General features: G+C 43.3%; 1 protein-coding gene across 1 annotated transcript in view; it reads left to right on the top strand.

The window, feature by feature from the left end:
- PARD6G (par-6 family cell polarity regulator gamma) overlaps window positions 1-17,777 on the top strand; it is a 102,616-nt gene that overhangs the window by 40,607 nt on the left and 44,232 nt on the right. Inside the window, exon 2 of the mRNA XM_024236088.3 lies at window positions 13,199-13,421. Within this exon, the coding sequence (XP_024091856.1) occupies window positions 13,199-13,421 (223 nt within the window). The remainder of the gene's footprint in view (window positions 1-13,198; window positions 13,422-17,777) is intronic.

Here is a 17,777-nt window from a genome sequence, read left to right as displayed (position 1 = left end):
CCACGCCTGCTTAATTTTTTGTATTTTTAGTAGAGGCGGGGTTTCACCGTGTTAGCCAGGATGGTCTTGATCTCCTGACCTCATGATCCGCCCGCCTCGACCTCCCAAAGTGCTGGGATTACAGGCGTGAGCTACTGCACCTGGCCAAAACTGAACATTTTAAAGAATAGGACCCTTCCTTCTCGAGGGTTTTGTTGTTGTTGCTGTTGGATTCTTTAGTGACTTTCCTGGACTAATTCTATGAAGTCTGTATTCTTTGTCATGTGTGACTTTCAATCTTTGCTTAGTGTGCTGAGTGGTCAGCTAATGATTAGATAGAGATTTCCTTAAATGCCTTGAACCTATAAGTCTCCCAGCCTTTGCAGAGTGGCTCTATATCTGTTGGGACACAGCTTCAACACTCTGGTAGTCCAAGTCTGCTTTAGCTTTCGCTTTCTGATTGCACAGAACCCCAGAGTCAGATGTGAAAGATCACAGGTGCCTCAGGTCTTTCATGGCCACACACAAAGCCCTGCCACTGTGTGGCTGTCTAGATCTCTGGAATGTATCAGAGCTTTTCAAAGCCTTCTTTGAATAGCTCACTCCCCAGGATTTCTTTTTTTCGTTTTTAAAAATTGTGGTAAAATACACATAAACTTCATCATCTTAACCATTTTTATGTGTGCAGTTCAGTAGTATTAAGTCCAGTAAGTCCTCACTTATCATCCATAGGTTCTTGGAAACTGTGACTTTAAGCAAAACCACTGGTAATAAAACCAATTTACCATGGGCTGATTGATATAAACAAGAGTTAAGTTCCTGCAACATATTTCTCATCACAAAAACATCACCAAACTTCTAAATAAGGACCCCAAATATTTATTATATTAAACATTTGAAATAAATGTGAGCTATACATTTAAGAAAGATTGATAAAAACAAGATAATTTTTTTTTGAGATGGAGTCTCGCTCTGTTGCCCAGGCTGGAGTGCCGTGGCACAATCTCGGCTCACTGCAACCTCTGCCTCGCGGGTTCAAGTGATTCTCCTGCCTCAGCCTCCTGAGTAGCTGGGATTACAGGCATGTGCCACCACACCCAGCTAATTTTTGTATTTTTTAGTACAGATGGGGTTTCACCATGTTGGTCAGGCTGGTCTCGATCTCCTGACCTCATCATCCGCCCGCCTCGGCCTCCCAAAGTGCTGGGATTACAGGCTTGAGCCACCACACCCGGCCAAAACAAGATAATTATTTACCCAATTTTTGGTGAATCAGTGACTGACAGCGGTTGTAGTGTTGGTGGATTAAATCAAGGAATAACTGTTTGCAAAGTGAAAATTGTAATGAGCACCTCCACCACCGTGCAGTTTGGCTGGCACTTTCCTACTGCAGCGTTTATCGCAGCCATTCTCGCCATATATTTGTGTGATTACAGATTTTTATTTTACAATAATTTGTATTTATTCATTCACTCGTTTTCCAACCTGTTTATTCCAGTTCGTGGTTATGAGTGACTAGGGCCTATCCCAGCAGCTCAGGGAACGAGGCAGGAAACAACCATGGACAGGACAGCATTCCATCACAGGTTACACTCACATACACACCCACAAGGACTTGGACAGTTTAGACTCATCAATTAACCTAATGTGCACATCTTTGGGATGTGGGAGGAGACTGGAGTAACTGGAGAGTGTGGAAATGTGAGGACTAATGTGCACGTCTTTGGGATGGGGGAGGAGACTGGAGTAACTGGAGAGTGTGGAAATGGGAGGAGAACATGCAGACTCCACACAGACAGTGACCCTGGCTGGGAATCGATTTTTTTTATCAGTATTGTAGTGAAATAACATCGAATGAAACATTATTTGAGGACCTGCTGTATATTCATATTGTTATGCAGCCATCACCCATTTCCAGAACTCTTTTCATCTTGCAAAACTCAAACTCTGCATTCAAACTCCTCATTCCTCCTCCCTCAAGCCCCTGGCACCCACCATACTACTTTCCGTCTCTGTGATAAAATTTCGAGTACTCTATTTACCTCATATAAGTGGAATCATACAGTATTTGTCCTTCTGTGACCAGCTTATTTCACTCAGCATAATGTCTTCAAGGTTCGTCCATGTTGTAGCACGTCAGAATTTCCTTCCTTTTGAAGGTGGAATAATAGTCCATTGTATGTATATGTCACATTTTGCCTATTCATCCATTGATGGACACTTAGGTTTTTACATTCCAGCTATTGTGAATGATGCTGCTATGGACATGGATATACAAATATCTCCTCCAGATTCCACCTTCAGTTATTTTAGTTATATACCCAGAGGTAGAATGCTGGATCGTATGGTAATTCTATTTGTAATGTTTTTAAGGAACTGCCATATTGTTTTTCACAGCAGCTGCACTGCTTTACATTATCACCAGTAGTGCACAAGGATTCCAATTTCTCCACATCTTTGTCAACACTTACTATTTTGGTTTTTCGATAGTAGCCATCCTAATGGGTATGCGTCCCAGCATTGTCTTTTAAATGTGTTTGTCCAATTCCTGTTTGCCCCAATGGTAACCATTCCTCAGGCACTTTCACGGTGATCTCTATACTATAGTGCAGCAATCTTCAAGTATCACATATCCTCTAAAAGAATTTTAAGAACAAGTGTAAAGGAGATAATATATTTTTTAATTGGCATCTAATTTTTATCATAAGAAATATAAATAGCTGCAGAGGATCTAATTTCCAGCATGTTGTAAAATTTTCACTTAAAAGTAAACCTAAAAATACAGATGGCTTTTCAAAAAAAAAGAAAAAAAAAGAAAAAAACTGCTACTGGGTCCCTTTCACAAAGGACCTTTTACTAAGTGACTAAGAAACTCAATCAACTAGTTTGAACTAAATGTGAATAGTTTCATTTGTCTGTTAGCAGATAATATTTTAACAGAGGCCTTCAATGTATTGACTCAAAGGAATGACTAATAACGTGTGTTTGGGGATGGGGGATGGGGAGGTTTTGCCAGTCATATCACATAAGCAGCTGCTTTGAAAATATCCCCACTTTCCGTGGTTTTAGTCAAGTAACTCGTTGTAAGCTCATTAAAGTAAATGCTTTGTATCTGGCAAGAGATGTAAAATTGGCAGGGAGTATGCAATAATTATTTGTTTATAATTAGTCGTTCCCTTTGTAGATAACCTATTTTGGTCCTACTAACAAAATAAACTTGGCCTATGGAAAAAAACTTTTTTTTAAACTTTGATCATATTATCTTTAAATGTTAAATCAGCTGATGCTGATTGTTTTCAGCAAATGCCCTGGGGACAAGGCTTTTCCCACTGAGCTTGACCCAATGAGTAGGGCTTTTCCTGGAGCTGCAAGACAGGTCTGACGATGACAGTCCTGAGTGTGGGCTTTGGGGAACTTCCAGACTGGTTCTGCTCCCTCCCAGGCTGTGAGGCTGCTGGATTTCACAGTTGAGGAGAGGTGGATAGGAAGTGAAAGCACCACAAAGCTTGCTGCTCTTACTGAGATTCAGCTGCTTTTCTAGAATAAACACTCCTTGCATTGTTGCAAGCCATTGATTAATTTCCACGGTTCTCTAAAAGTTGGTTTTGACAGTTTTTCCCAGTATTCTTTCTTTAATGGATAAGCAGAGATTTGCAAGTCCTAGTCTTCCATTCTGGAAGTGCTTGGAGATTAACTTAAAACAGCACTGTCCTGTCATCTTTCCTGTCATGCTTCCCAGGCTCCTAGCTGTCTTTTTCCATCATCTTTTTGTCTCCTTGCTTATTGACCAAGAACTGTATGGAACATTACTTTTATCGCAACTGGCTCCAAGGTATTATTCATTCAACAAGCACTTCTCGAGCTCTATCCCTTCTTCTGGAAGGAAAAGGGTCAAAATTATGATAAGAAGTTAGAGTTGGGGGAATAGATATATATGATTAATAGAGAGAGATTGATATGATATAGGTGGATAGATGGACATTTCTTATTTTCTATTTATAGTAGTATCATTGAATACATTTTAAAGAAAATGAAAATGACTTGTATTTAGAAGCTTTTGATACACTTTGTATTTTTTGAGACAGGGTCTTACTCTGTCATCTAGGCTGGAGTGCAATGGTGCAGTGTCAGTTCACTGCAGCCTCCACATCCCAGGTTCAAACGATCCTCCTGCCTCTGCCTCCCAAGTAATTGAGACTACAGGTGTGTGCCACCATGCCTGGCTAATTTTTGTACTTTTTTGTAGAGACATGGTTTCCCCATGTTGCCAAGGCTGGTATCAAACTCCTAGACTCAAACGATCCACCTGCCTTGGCCTCCCAAAGTCCTGGGATTACAGGTGTGAGCCACCACACCTAGCCAGACACCGATACACTTTTGCTTATTGATCTTGGTATTTTGTATTTGAGATAATTTTTAATAATTTTAAAAGATGAAATCTCCCCCAACCCCATTTTTTACTATCCTGTTGTAGGAATAATAGTTGGGGTCAACTACAAAATAGAATAATCATTATCTAAATAATGAATGAGGGTTCATTTAGCTAGAAGCATTGAAGAATAAGAATTTGCACACCTGTGTATTTCCCAATAACAAATAATCTTATTCTTTAAAAATAAACATGGGATTCATAGGCTTACATACATTTCTTGCCATATACCTGGAATTAGCCATTTTGCCTCGGAACTATGGTTCTTTTTAAGGGGAAATGATACAGCTCATAGTGTCAGGGTACTGGTGAGGGAAAGGTGGTGTTTTTTTGTTTGTTTGTTTTCTTCTTTCGAGATGGAGTCTCACTCTGTCGCCCAAGCTGGAGTGCAGTGGTGCAATCTTGGCTCACTGCAACCTCTGCCTCCTATGTTCAAGCAATTCTCCTGGAGCACCCTCCCAAGTAGCTGGGACTACAAGCTTGTGCCACCACGCCTGCCTGAGTTTTTCTGTGTTTTTAGTAGAGATGGGATTTCACTATGTTGGCCAGACTGGTCTCGGACTCTGCCTTGGCCTCCCAAAGTGCTGAGATAGGGCATCAGCCATCGCTGGCCACTGTGGACTTTTGATGGGTCATCTATTAACTTGCCGCTAGCCTAGGCCAGGTGCAGCAATGCAATCTTTTTTAGGAAATTTGATTTTTTTTTTTTAACATAAACAAGGTCTTGCTATGTTGCCCAGGCTGACCTAGAACTCCTGGACTCAAGTGATCCTCCTGCCTCAGCCTCCAAGTAGCTGGGACTACAGGTGTATACCACCATGCCTGGCTTGCGTATTGATCTTTCATTGAAATTGGTCACTGGTTTGGAGTGAGGAGATGACCTCCCAGGATAGGATGGCTCCCTTCGAGGCATTTTATGCGCGGGATAGTAGGTGAATGACCGAAGCCCAGCAGATGTTGAAGCAGCCATCCTGTTGTAAGCCCTGCTATATGAACAAACACCCACGTGAAAAACAATGAAAATATTAGGGAGTGCCAAGTCTCTTGCTAACCTTTAATGGTGGTTTAGGCATTTTCATAGTGATCTCTGAACTCTAATGTAGTGGTCTTCAAATGTCACATGAAGCCTAAAAGAATTTTGAAAAACTACCACTACAAAAGGGGATGATATACTTTTAAGTTGGCACCTGAATTTTTTTTGGTAAATATAAATAGTTTGCAAAGGATATAATTTACAGCATGCTGTAAATATTCCATTTAAAAATAAAGCTTTTGGTGCATGATCTTCTAAATACAGCCAATGAAATCTGAGTGCTATAGTGATTTGATACCCTGTCATGCATTTTAAAATAGGATAAACAGACTCTTATTTTTGCCACTTTTCTGACTCTGAAGAGCTCTTTTCTAATCAGAAATTATACATGGTTTCTTTTTCTCTTTGATTTCTTCTTCCCATTACTCCCTCAAGAGATTTTTGTCCTAATATTTTATTCTAAGAACTTAATGCTTCGTTACCCTGTTACTCTTTTCTGCAACAAAAAAATATGTATATACATTGAAGTTCAAATATTTTTCTCTTGTGGTCCTGGGGCTCTATTTGTTAAAAATATTTTTAAGTTGTTTCCTAGTATAGGGTTCTAGTTTGCAAGATGAAAAGCAATCTAGAGAGTGGGTGCATAACAGTGTGAATGTACACTCCTGAACTGTACACTTAAAAAGGGCTAAGACGGTAAATTTTATGTGTGTTTTACCACAATTATAAATGAAATAGATTGTTATAGTAAATTTCTAGATTGAGTTATTAACAAGTATTATCAAATGGTGATTGGAACATAGTTGTGCAATTTGATAATCACTAGCCATCCAAAGTAAACATTTGAAGAATCTTTCATTTACTGTTAAGTATTTATTGATAAATGAGGTAGGCTGGCACCAATTGTTTTGCAATTTTTATTGTTGGGTGTCAACACTGTGAAGCTTCCTTTGCACACTCAGGTAGATGAGAGTGAAGGCCCCTAAGCACGCTCAGTTCTTTGAACTCTCCACAGGTTGTGTGACAAAAATAATAGGGTGGTCTCTCAAAATTATTTTGATAATTAGCTGACAGTTCAGTTAGGACAACTTTATATTTTGTCAAAAGCAAGTAATTGGAAACTACTTGCCTTGCAAGGTTTATTGCCTGGTCATTAGAGCCATTCACTGTTTCAGTTTCTGGTAAGTATACTGAAAGGACTTTACCAAAAAGTATGTGACAATGAATTACACCTGCTAATTCCTTCATTTAGAGGACTCTTGTTTAATCTGATGTGATGGAGAAATAAAAATATTTAGTACCCAATACCAATATGATTTTTAAATAAAATGCTTTTATCATGTCACATTTCACATCTCTTTTTGTCAAAACTTTGGAGCTCATTCAACATATGAAGCATGTTTACCATATAGCTGGGTTGGCAAAGTCAGCCTCATCATTAAACACAAATCAGCCTTGTTTTCTCTCAGGAAACAGTCTGAATTTATTTTTCATTTCAAGTTAACATGCTAAGACATATTTTGAGAAAATTATTGAACGTACTGAGAAACTGAGAGGTGTTTTAGGTTAGTTGCTAAATAAAGTTAAGACTGAAACATTGTAGAACTAACATTTAGCCTGTGCTATTTCAGGGAGTCCTGGCGTTCCTGAGGGGAAAGTGAGCTGTATCCCCTTGCGGGGATACTGAAGTGAGAATTACATATAAAATTCAAAAACACTCTTACTAGTTCCATTGGACATGATTAAATTATCTTATGTATTTAGTTAAACGAAAGCCATATAGTGATACAAGGAAATTGCTTTGGAAGTTGGTATATGTATTAGTCCATTCTCACATAGCTGTAAAGAAATACTGGAGACTGGGTGGTTTATAAAGAAAAGAGGTTTAATTGGCTCATGGTTCCACAGGCTGTACAGGAAGCATGGCAGCATCTGCTTCTGGGGAGGCCTCAGGAAACTTAAAATCATAGCAGAAGGGGAAGGAGTCTTACATGGCAGGACAGGACCAAAAGAGCGGGGAGGTACCCTACACTTTTAAATGAACAGATCTCATGAGAACTCACTCATTATCACGAGAACAGCACTGAGGGGATGGTGCTAAACCATTCATGAGAACTCTGCCCCCATGATCCAACAGTCACCTCCTACTGGGCCCCTCCTCCAACACTGGGGATTACAACTTGACATGAGATTTGGATGGGAACACAGATTCAAAGCATATCATTCTGTCCCTGGCCACTCGCAAATCCCATGTGCTTCTCGCATTTCAACATACAGTCATGCCTTCCCCACAGTCCCCCAGAGTCTTAACTCATTCCAGCATTATCTCAAAAGTCCAAAGTTTCATCTGAGACAAGGCTAGTCCCTTCCACCTATAAGCTTGTAAAATACAAAAACAAGTTAGTTACTTCCAAGATACGATGGGGGCACAGGCCTTGGGTAAGTGTCCTGTCTCAAAATGGAGAAATTAGCCAAAAGGAAGGGGCTACAGGCCCCATGCAAGTCCAAAACCCAATAGGGCAGTCATTAAATCTTAAAGCTCCAAAATAATCTCCTTTGATTCCATGTCCCACATCCAGGGCACACTGGTTTGCGGGATGGGCTCCCAAGGCCTTGGGCAGCTCTGCCCCTGTGGCTTTGCAGTGTTCAGCCCCCTCAGCTGCACTCAAGGGCTGGTGTTGAGTGCCTGTGGCTTTTTCAGGCACATGGTGCAAACTGTCAGTGGATCTACCATTCCGGGGTCTGGAGGGTGTGGTCCTCTTCTCACAGTTCCACCATGCAGTGCCCTATTGGGGACTCTGTAGGGGGGCTCCAACCCCACATTTCTTCTTCGCACTGCCCTAGTAGAGGTTATCCATGAGGGCTCTGCCCCTGCAGCAGACTTCTGCCTGGGCATCCAGGTGTTTCCATACATTCCCTGAAATGTAGGCGGAGGCTTCCAAGCCTCAAATCTTGCATTTTGTACACCCGCAGGCTTAACACTATGTGGAAGCTGCCAAATTTTATGGCTTGTGCTCCCTGAAGCAGTGTCACTCTGTCCCTGGGCCCATTTGAGCCATAGGCCAGCATGCAGGGAGCAATGTCCCAAGGCTGCACAGGGCAGTGGGGCCCTGGGTCAGCCCAAGAAAGCCATTCAACCCTCCTAAGCCTCTGGGCCTGTGTTGGGGAGGGGCTGCCATCGTGGTCTCTGAAATGCCTTTGAGGTCATCTTCCCATTGTCTTAGCTATCAGCATTTGCCTTCCTTTTAGTTGTGGAAATTTCTGCAGCCTGCTTGAATTCCTCCCCTGAAAATGGTCTTTTCTTTTCTACCACGTGGTCAGGCTGCAAATTTTCTGAACTTTTATGCTCTGCTTCCCTTTTAAACATAAGTTCCAGCTTTAGGTTATTTCTTGGCTCACACATATGAGCACAAGTTGTTAGAAACAGCCAGCCACATCTTGAATGCTTTCCCATTTAGAAATTTCTTCCACCAGATACACACTCTCAACTTCAGAGTTCCACAGATCCCTTAGAGCAGGGGCACAAAATGCAGCCAGGATCTTTGCTAAAGCATAGCAAAAGTGACTGTGTTAGTATTAGTCAGGGTTCTCTTAGAGGGACAGAACTAATAGGAGATATATATGTAAAAAATTTTTATAAAATATATTTTATATAATTATATAAAATGATATTAATATATAAATTATATTAAATAAATGAATTATATAAAATAAATTTTATATATTTTATATATTTATATAAAAATATATATATAAACTCATATATATACAGGAGTTTATATATATAGGAGAGTTTATTAAGTGTTAACTTTCTTGATCACAAGGTCCAACAATAGGCTTTCTGCAAGCTGAGGAGCAAGGAGAGCCAGTCCAAGTCCCGAAACTGAAGAACTTGGAGTGTGATGTTGTAGGGCAGGAAGCATCCAGCACAGGAAAAAGATGTAGGCTGGGAGGCTAGGCCTAGCTCTCCTTTTCAGGTTTTTCTTCCTGCCATTTTTTTTTTTTTTTTTTTTTGAGACAGAGTCTTGCTCCCAGGCTGGAGTACAGTGGCGCGATCTGGGCTCACTGCAAGCTCTGCCTCCTGGGTTCACGCCATTCTCCTGCCTCAGCCTCCCAAGTAGCTGGGACTACAGGCGCCCGCCAACACGCCCAGCTAATTTTTTTGTATTTTTAGTAGAGACGGGGTTTCACCGTGTTAGCCAGGATGGTCTCGATCTCCTGACCTCATGATCCGCCTGCCTCGGCCTCCCAAAGTGCTGGGATTACAGGCATGAGTCACCGCGCCCTGCCCTTTCTTCCTCCTTTTTATTTGCTGGAAGCTGATTGGATTGTATCCACCAGGTTAAGGATGGATCTGCCTTCCCCAGCCCACTAACTCAAATGTTAATCTCTTTTGGCAACACCCACAAAGACACATCCAGGATTAATACTTTGTATCCCTCAATCTAATCAAGTTGACACTCATTATTAACCATCACAGTGACCTTTACTCTAGTTCCCAATGAGTTCCTCATTTCCATCTGAGACCTCCTCAACCTGGACTTCATTGTCCATATCACTATCAGCATTTTGGTCACAACCATTCAACAATCTCTAGGGAATTCCAGATTTTCCCTCATCTCCCTGTCTTCTTCTGAGCCCTCCATACTCTTCCATCCTCTGCCTGCTTACCCACTTCCACATATTCGAGTATCTTTATAGCGATGCCCGACTCCTTGCCACCAATTTTCTGTATTAGTCCTTCTTGCATTGCTATAAAGACATGCTTGAGACTGGGTAATTTATAAAGAAAAGAGACTTAATTGGCTCACGGTTCCACAGGCTGCACAGGAAGCATAGTGGCAATCTGCTCCTGGGAAGGCCTCAGGGAGGTTTTACTCATGGCAGAAGGCAAGATGGGGGTAGGCATCCTACATGGCAGGAGCAGGACTAAAAGAGGGGGAGGGTGCTACACACTTTTAAAACAACCAGATCTCGTGATCACTCACTCACTCACCATCACAAGAACAGCACCTGGAGTTGGGCTTAACCATTCATAAGAGCTCCGCCCTCATCCAGTCACCTCCACCAGGCCCCTCCTCCAGCACTGGGGATTACAATTCACCATGAGATCTGGGTAGGGACACAGATGCAAACCGTGTGAGTATATATGAGCTATGTGAGATGGGAAAGACAAGGATTGATGTTAGTGAAATAAATGCTTTGTGATCTGAAAGATACTGCATAAAACTTACGTTGTAGGCTTTACATGTGTGTCTTAAAGTTTTGGAGCCCCTGTGTGTGAAAGAATCTGCATCGCCTACATGCTGTGCCAGCGCCATCCTTGGGTGAACGTTTCCCTTTGAATAACGGGGAGGGATTTCAAGGGTTTGCTCTGCTCTGCACTTCTGACAATAGCAGGAGATAGAGGAGAGCCCTTTCCTCTGCCCCTTCCAGGGTGCAGCCGTGTTCAGAGCATGTAACTGTCCAGATACCAAGTTCTGGGGTCCCACTTCTTCTCTTACTGAGTATGTAGACAGTAGGTTAGAGGGGCTTTGATTAGTCATTGAAAGTGGCTTTTCCCGAACCATTATTATTATTATTATTATTATTATTATTATTATTATTATTATTATTAAGATTGAATCTCACTCTTTTGCCCAGGCTGGAGTGCGGTGGTGTGATCTTGGCTCACTGCAACCTCCGCCTCCCAGGTTCAAGCGATTCTCCTGCCTCAGACTCCTGAGATGCTGGGATTACTGGTGTGTGCCACCATGCCTGGCTCTTTTTTTTGTACTTTAGTAGAGATGGGGTTTCACCATGTTGGCCAGGCTGGTCTTGAACTCCTGACCTCAAGTAATCTGCCTGCCTTGGCCTCCCAAACTGCTGGGATTACAGGCGTGAGCCACCGTGCCTGCCCCAAGCCAGTATTTTGAATTGTCCCATTGTTGTAAGCCCTGGAGATTTTTTTTTTTAATTGCTGAGGGCAGTGCACGATGGGTGAGAGGTTTGTTTTGCTTTTGGTAACCTGGGGGAAGTGCTTTTTGAAAGGGAGGTAGAAAAGGAGATTTGTTCTTGAGCAGTTCAGTTTCACAGAGAATCTGTGGAGGTTAAGGTCTCGTGGCTGATTCCCGTAAAACCAGTGGTTCTCTGTGTGTGGCCCCAGATCAATGGCGTCAGCTCTTTCAGGAACTTGTTAAAAATGCAGATTCTTAGGCTGTACCGAGGTTAGGGTCTCGTGGCTGATTCCCGTAAAACCAGTGGTTCTCTGTGTGTGGCCCCAGATCAATAGCATCAGCTCTTTCAGGAACTTGTTAAAAATGCAGATTCTTAGGCTGTACCTCAGCACAGTCAAATCCAGAACTCTGGGGGGCCTCCAGGTGATCCTGGCGCAAACACATCTGATCTTAGACGATTTTCCCTGACTCATTCATATAATGTCTAGATGATATAATGACTAGTTTTCCATAAACATTACTTTATTTGTGTATATTTTGGAACCAATATAATTAGTTTTCAACTGTATATGTACCACCTGATGAATAAAGGTCCCTAATTGCCAAGTGAGGAATGACAGGAGCCAGAACCCTTGGGCATGACCCTAACCTCGTGTCCCCCTGGGGTCCTCTCTTGGAGGGTATCCTGGAGCTCTGCGGGCAGCTCTTGGGCATCTGAGCCAGGGTTAGGGTCTACTGGAAAAGAGCTTAGTTCCTAGATGTTTCCCAAACCTGGACCACCTAATGACAGCTCCTGAGGGGGGTGTACATGCCGCCTTTAGGAAAGAGACCAGACCATCATCTTGTCTCCCTTGGACTTGTATGATTTTAACCAGGTTCCTTTATTCTTGCAATTTCACCTCTACTTCTGATCTTCTGATCCTTTTGAAATGTAACCATTACTAAAATACAAATCAAATGAAGACACTTCCTAGCTTAAAATTAAGACCCGTAAGGTCTTAATGGTCTTTTGCCTTTGGAAACAGTCCTGAGGTTTCATCCGGCCTTGCGTCCTCTCCTGCCTCTGAGTTTCCTAAGCCCTGCCCAAGCTGTGCAGATGCCCCTCAGCAACCACAGATGAGGCAAGGGACCTTGCTGAGGAAAGGTTCTCCTTTCATGCCACCCAAAAAATTTACATTAATGTTGATGTTGCTTTTTCCTACAACATGAGCTACACAGCCTGTCCTATCCTGTCCTCAGGATATTCATCTGTGTTGATGACTGAGCTGTCCCTCGGTCAGTGTGGACGAGAGGGCCGTCCTGAGTCACTGTGGATGAGAGAGCTGCTGCCTGAGTCACTACTGCTTTTAGTTGTTTAGGGTCCCTCTTCCTGTGTTATAATTTCTTATTTAGTCACTGTGAGCTCTGTGAGAACTGAGCTGTTTGTCACTATCTCCCCAGGCCCTTGTGGAGAATTAATAAATACTTTTCCTTTTATTTTTTTAATACAACATTTTAAATTCATCAGCCTCTGTAGCAAACAGTATGAGATATCTCAGAGAACTGAAAATACAGTTACCATTGGATCCAGCAGTCTTACTATTGTGTTTCTACCCAAAGGAAGAGAAATCGTATTAAAAGCATTTGTAGCTTCATTCCAGCACTATTCATAATAGCAAAGATGAAATCAACTTACGTGTCTATCAGTGGATGATTGATTAAAGAAAATGTGGAATATAAATACTTGTTTGTTAAGTACACTAACCACACCTTATTTCTGGATATTTCTATGGTATTTATTAATGCCTTCCCCCCATCCCACCCCTGTCTCTTGCATTGTAGTTTGGGGCGGAATTCCGAAGGTTCTCTCTGGACCGTCATAAGCCTGGGAAGTTTGAAGATTTCTACAAGCTGGTTGTGCACACCCACCATATCTCCAACAGTGATGTAACTATTGGCTATGCAGATGTGCACGGAGACCTGCTGCCCATCAACAATGATGACAACTTCTGCAAGGCGGTTTCTAGTGCAAATCCCCTGCTCAGGGTCTTCATCCAGAAACGAGGTACTGAAGTGGTTGAGTGGCTGGCTGGTCTTGTTGAGCAATCATTTTTAAAATATAGTTTTCAATTTTTTCTGTCATTACAGGACTATGTGGTTCTGTTTTCTAACCTGTAGTAGGAGATTAAAGAAATTAAAAATTGTTTGATCAACATTAATAGACAAAATACTAAACTGTGTTTTCTACTTTAAATGGTATTGACTTCTGACTTTTAAATATTGAAGAAAGAATAATATTGATATTTCCAGTCGTTTAACTAGAAGCGAAATAACTCAGTGATAAGGAAGCTTGAGTCGGTGGCCTCAGAATGAAACTTGGCATTATGGTGCATGCTTCCCATCATCTCGTTAGGAGGAGGGAGCATGTTAGCTTTCGATGATAACTTCGGTTAACTTTTACCTCTGAGGCCCAGTTTCGCTATAACTAATAATATCATTTTATGTTAAAATAAATTACTAACATAGGTTAATGGCTGAAAGGGAAGGGGTGCCCTGCTGCTGACGTATTGTGGGACCTCATACTGCTCACGTCTCTGAACTGCATTTAGATTTTTTTTCCATCTCCAAACTTCGGAGAACTTTGTTGTTTCAAAATAATACGCTGAAAGAAAGAAGCACCTGCAGGTGAGGCTTGATATTGGGAAATGGCATTTTTATAACTGACTGCCTTTCCTTTGGGCGGCCCCACGGTGCACGTGGTGAACACTGACCACCTTGAGGAACCAAGCAGCCAGTGGTGACACTTGCAAAGTGAGGTTGCAGTGTGCCCTGTCTGCCCTCATGGATCTGCTGCCAGAGTCTCTGGGACAGCTAGGAGAGGTTTCCCGGAGGAAAGCCTGAGCTGAGACTAGAGGAAGCAGCAGCAGGGTGCTGGGCGGGAGGCAGGCTGGGCGAGTTCTCAGACGAGGCCTCCTTCACCTCAGCGTCCTGCTTTGCAAAATGAGGGTCCTCATAGTAGCCCCCATCCAGTTTCTGTGAGGGTGATGCTGAGCAGCGTGCCGCCAGCTCCTCGTCCCTGCTCTGTAAATACTAGCTATGGCTGTTATTCCCATTTGTGGTGATGAAGGGAACGGCAGGAGACTCGTTGACCTCACTTCAGACAGATTCTCTGGCACAAGATCAGAACACTCTGCATCTGCAGTTCTCGCTGGGCCTGGGTATCCTGCCGATGGTGCTGAGAAGTCAACACAGCTGTCACTTCCTCACAGTGGCCTGGGGGACGGGCTGAGCTTCAGCTTCCGCATCAGTCCCTCGGGGTTGCTGGGGGCAAGGACCCTCGCTGTCTGCATGGCTCTGTAGTGCCTCCAGCATGCCACACCTCGGTCCTCTGTATGCTGCCCTCTGCAGTGGCTACCTGCTGCGTGGCTGGTCCTGGAATGGAGGCCTGTGCCCCCTGCCCCCTGCCCTGGAACTCTCTACCCCTTCACGTTGCCTGGGTGTCTTTATCTGTTCACAGGCTGCCTTCTCCTGGTCTCAGCTGCTTCATCTGATGAGCCCGTGTTCCCCTCTGCCTGTCGTCCTCTGTCCTCTTACTTGGCTTCCTCTGTGCTCTGTCCATTGCTCCCAGAGCTGGTTTGCCGTCTATCTCCACCCGACCAGGAGCGTAGGGTGGGGGTGTGTTCCTGGCTGTGCCCCTGCCATCCCAGGTCACAGCATTTGTTCACATGGTGTGGGGTGAGCAATGGTGTGAAGAAGGTGTGGTGTAAACTGCAGATGTGCGCACAGGCTTTGTTGCCCATTGCGCAGGAAACAAGTCTTTTTGTCCTGCTGACTGTGGAGCTGGGGTGAAGGCCAGCAGAAGGCACTGTGCCCTTTGGAGGTGGGCCCCAGGTGTCTTGGCACCCTCTACTGGGGATGCACCAAAGCTGGGATGGGACCAGAAAGTGGGCTTATGTGTTGCCCATGGGAATGTGCTAACCTCCAGCAGCGGCTCGGACGCTCTGCCTCTTTCCAGCTTGCTGGCTGGGGCCCTGTGTTCAGTCTTCATCATTCATTTTTCCTTCTTCCTCTGCCCTCAGAGTAGTAGCCCAGTTTAACTAGCTGGCTCAGGGTTTCTAAGTCTCTCATGGTTATAGCGTGAGCGTGTCGCCAGCAGCCCCTGCCTTTCTCTGTCATGTTACAGTGTGGAGCTAGGGAGACCTGAACTCAGACCCCACCTTCTCCCTGACTTTGTGACACAAACACACGCCTTGTCCCGCAGAGCTCTACTGTCCTCATCTGTGGTACGGGTGGCAGTGCCTGTCTCTGGGGTTGTTGTCAGAGCTTAATAGCGAAATCTGCTGATGACAAGCCCTTCACTGGCCCCTCGGTCCTGTCTTTGGGAAAATCAGAGCTGCCTCTCGCTGTCCTCAGTGGATTTGACTGTAAAGATGACGACATTCCAGGTGGCAGTCAGGGCAGTTGTATCCGGTGCACAGTCAGGCACCCTCCCTGCATAGTAATCTGTGCTGATGTTTAATAATCTGTGTGTTTGCGTTTGGGGCAGAGCTGAGGCCCCTGAGAGGCAACACTCAATCCCACAGCCTTTTTACTGCAGCAGGGGTGTCGAGGGGTCAGTCATGGTCATGCTATTTTCAAGATCCTACTGCAGCCGTACCCACTCTGTCATTTACTTAATAACTTTCTGCACACGGACGTATTTTATTTAAATATATTTTAAGAGGGAATTTACTATCACAGAGGAAAAGTCAGCATTCTCCTAATACATGTTGAAATAAACCCACAATTATGTTTTAAAAAATTAATCTGTTGCTCAGCCAGGTGTGGTGGCTCACACCTGTAATCCCAGCACTTTGGGAGGCTGAGGTGGGTGGATCACTTGAGGTCAGGAGTTCGAGACAAGCCTGGCTAACATGATGAAACCCTATCTCTACTAAAAAATACATAAATTATCCAGGTGTAGTGGCATGTGCCTGTAGTCCCAGCTACTCATGAGGCTGAGGCAGGAGAATCACTTGAACCCAAGAGGCAGAGGTTGCAGTGAGCCACGATTGCACCACTGCCCTCCAGCCTGGGTGACAGAGCGAAACTCCATCCCAGAAAAAAAGAAAAATTAATCTGTTGCTTAAAATAATCTCTTCCTCCAAACCATACAAAGACACAGTGATAAACTACAGAACAGCATTCCTTTATGAATGTAGATGTAAAAACCCTTCAGCAAAATACTAGCACATGGAAAAATGCACCCACACAAAAAGTCCACGAATGTTCATAGTAACATTATTCACAATATCCGTAAGGCGAGAACAACCCACACGTCCATCAGCTGATGAATGGATAAAAAAGTGTGCACATGCGCATGTGTGTCTAGTCATGCAGTGGAATGTTATCGAGCCATAAAAAATGATGCGCTGACACATGCTACAGATGGATGAACCTCAGAAACCTTATGTTTAAGAGTGAGAGAAGCCGGACATAAAAGTTCCCATATTGTATGATGACTTTTGAAGTTGATTCTCATTATTCAAGGACTGTGTATTGATGAAAATGTTGTGACCAGAGGCTCACGGGAACCTAACCCTGTATTACCCCGGAAGCAGTGGTTCCGTGCTCAGTAATTCAGTGGCCATGTCAATTTTAGAGAACAAACTACTACACGTGACAAGAATCCTCTGTAATGTGAAAAGTCCAGAATGGGCAAATCCATAGACGCATGGTTGCCAGGGGCTGAGAGGTAGGGAGAATTGGGAGGGAGGGGGTTTCTTTCTGGGGTGATAGAAATGTTCTAGAACTAGAGATTTGTGTAAATACCAACAACCATTGAATTCTACACTTTAAATAGGTGAAGTTTATGTGAATTATTTCGGAATAAAGCTGTTAAAAATGGAAAGGACTGTCCACCTTACCAGGGCAGACAGGCTGATGAGCAGACCCCTGGATCTGAGCCATGGCCCTGGGTAAGGTTTTCTGGGTTTATCTCCAGCCTTTATTTCCAAAATTCAGCCATCCTCCATATGTGAATACTTTGACTTTTTAATAAACATATTCGTTCAAAACTTTAAAAAAAATCCTCTCTTCCCCTGGTAATAGGAAACTTCCTGTGCTTCTCTGAGAGGGCTCCAAGCCTGGCGAGTGCCCCAGGTGGGCACAGGAGTGTGGTATCCTCAGCTGCCTCCCTGTCCTCACTGGGAAGGCACACAGCACAGCCCAATGGGACTAGCTGGGCCTGTCACTTTGTTACCAATAGAAATGACAGATATTTTCATATCCTGTGGTAGTTGCATTCCAATATCCTAAATATCATTTACAGTAATCATTACTTAAAAACAACGGTACATATTGTTATTTAATGCATGAATAAGAAAAGTAATGTGCCACACATTTGTTTTACTATTCTGATAATTGTCTTCAAAATAATTTC

Source organism: Pongo abelii, chromosome 17 (genome assembly GCF_028885655.2).
Source record: "Pongo abelii isolate AG06213 chromosome 17, NHGRI_mPonAbe1-v2.0_pri, whole genome shotgun sequence".
Taxonomy (NCBI): Eukaryota; Metazoa; Chordata; class Mammalia; order Primates; family Hominidae; genus Pongo; species Pongo abelii.
The sequence above is the reverse complement of the archived record's forward strand: the minus strand, read 5'-3'. Positions and strand labels throughout refer to the sequence as shown.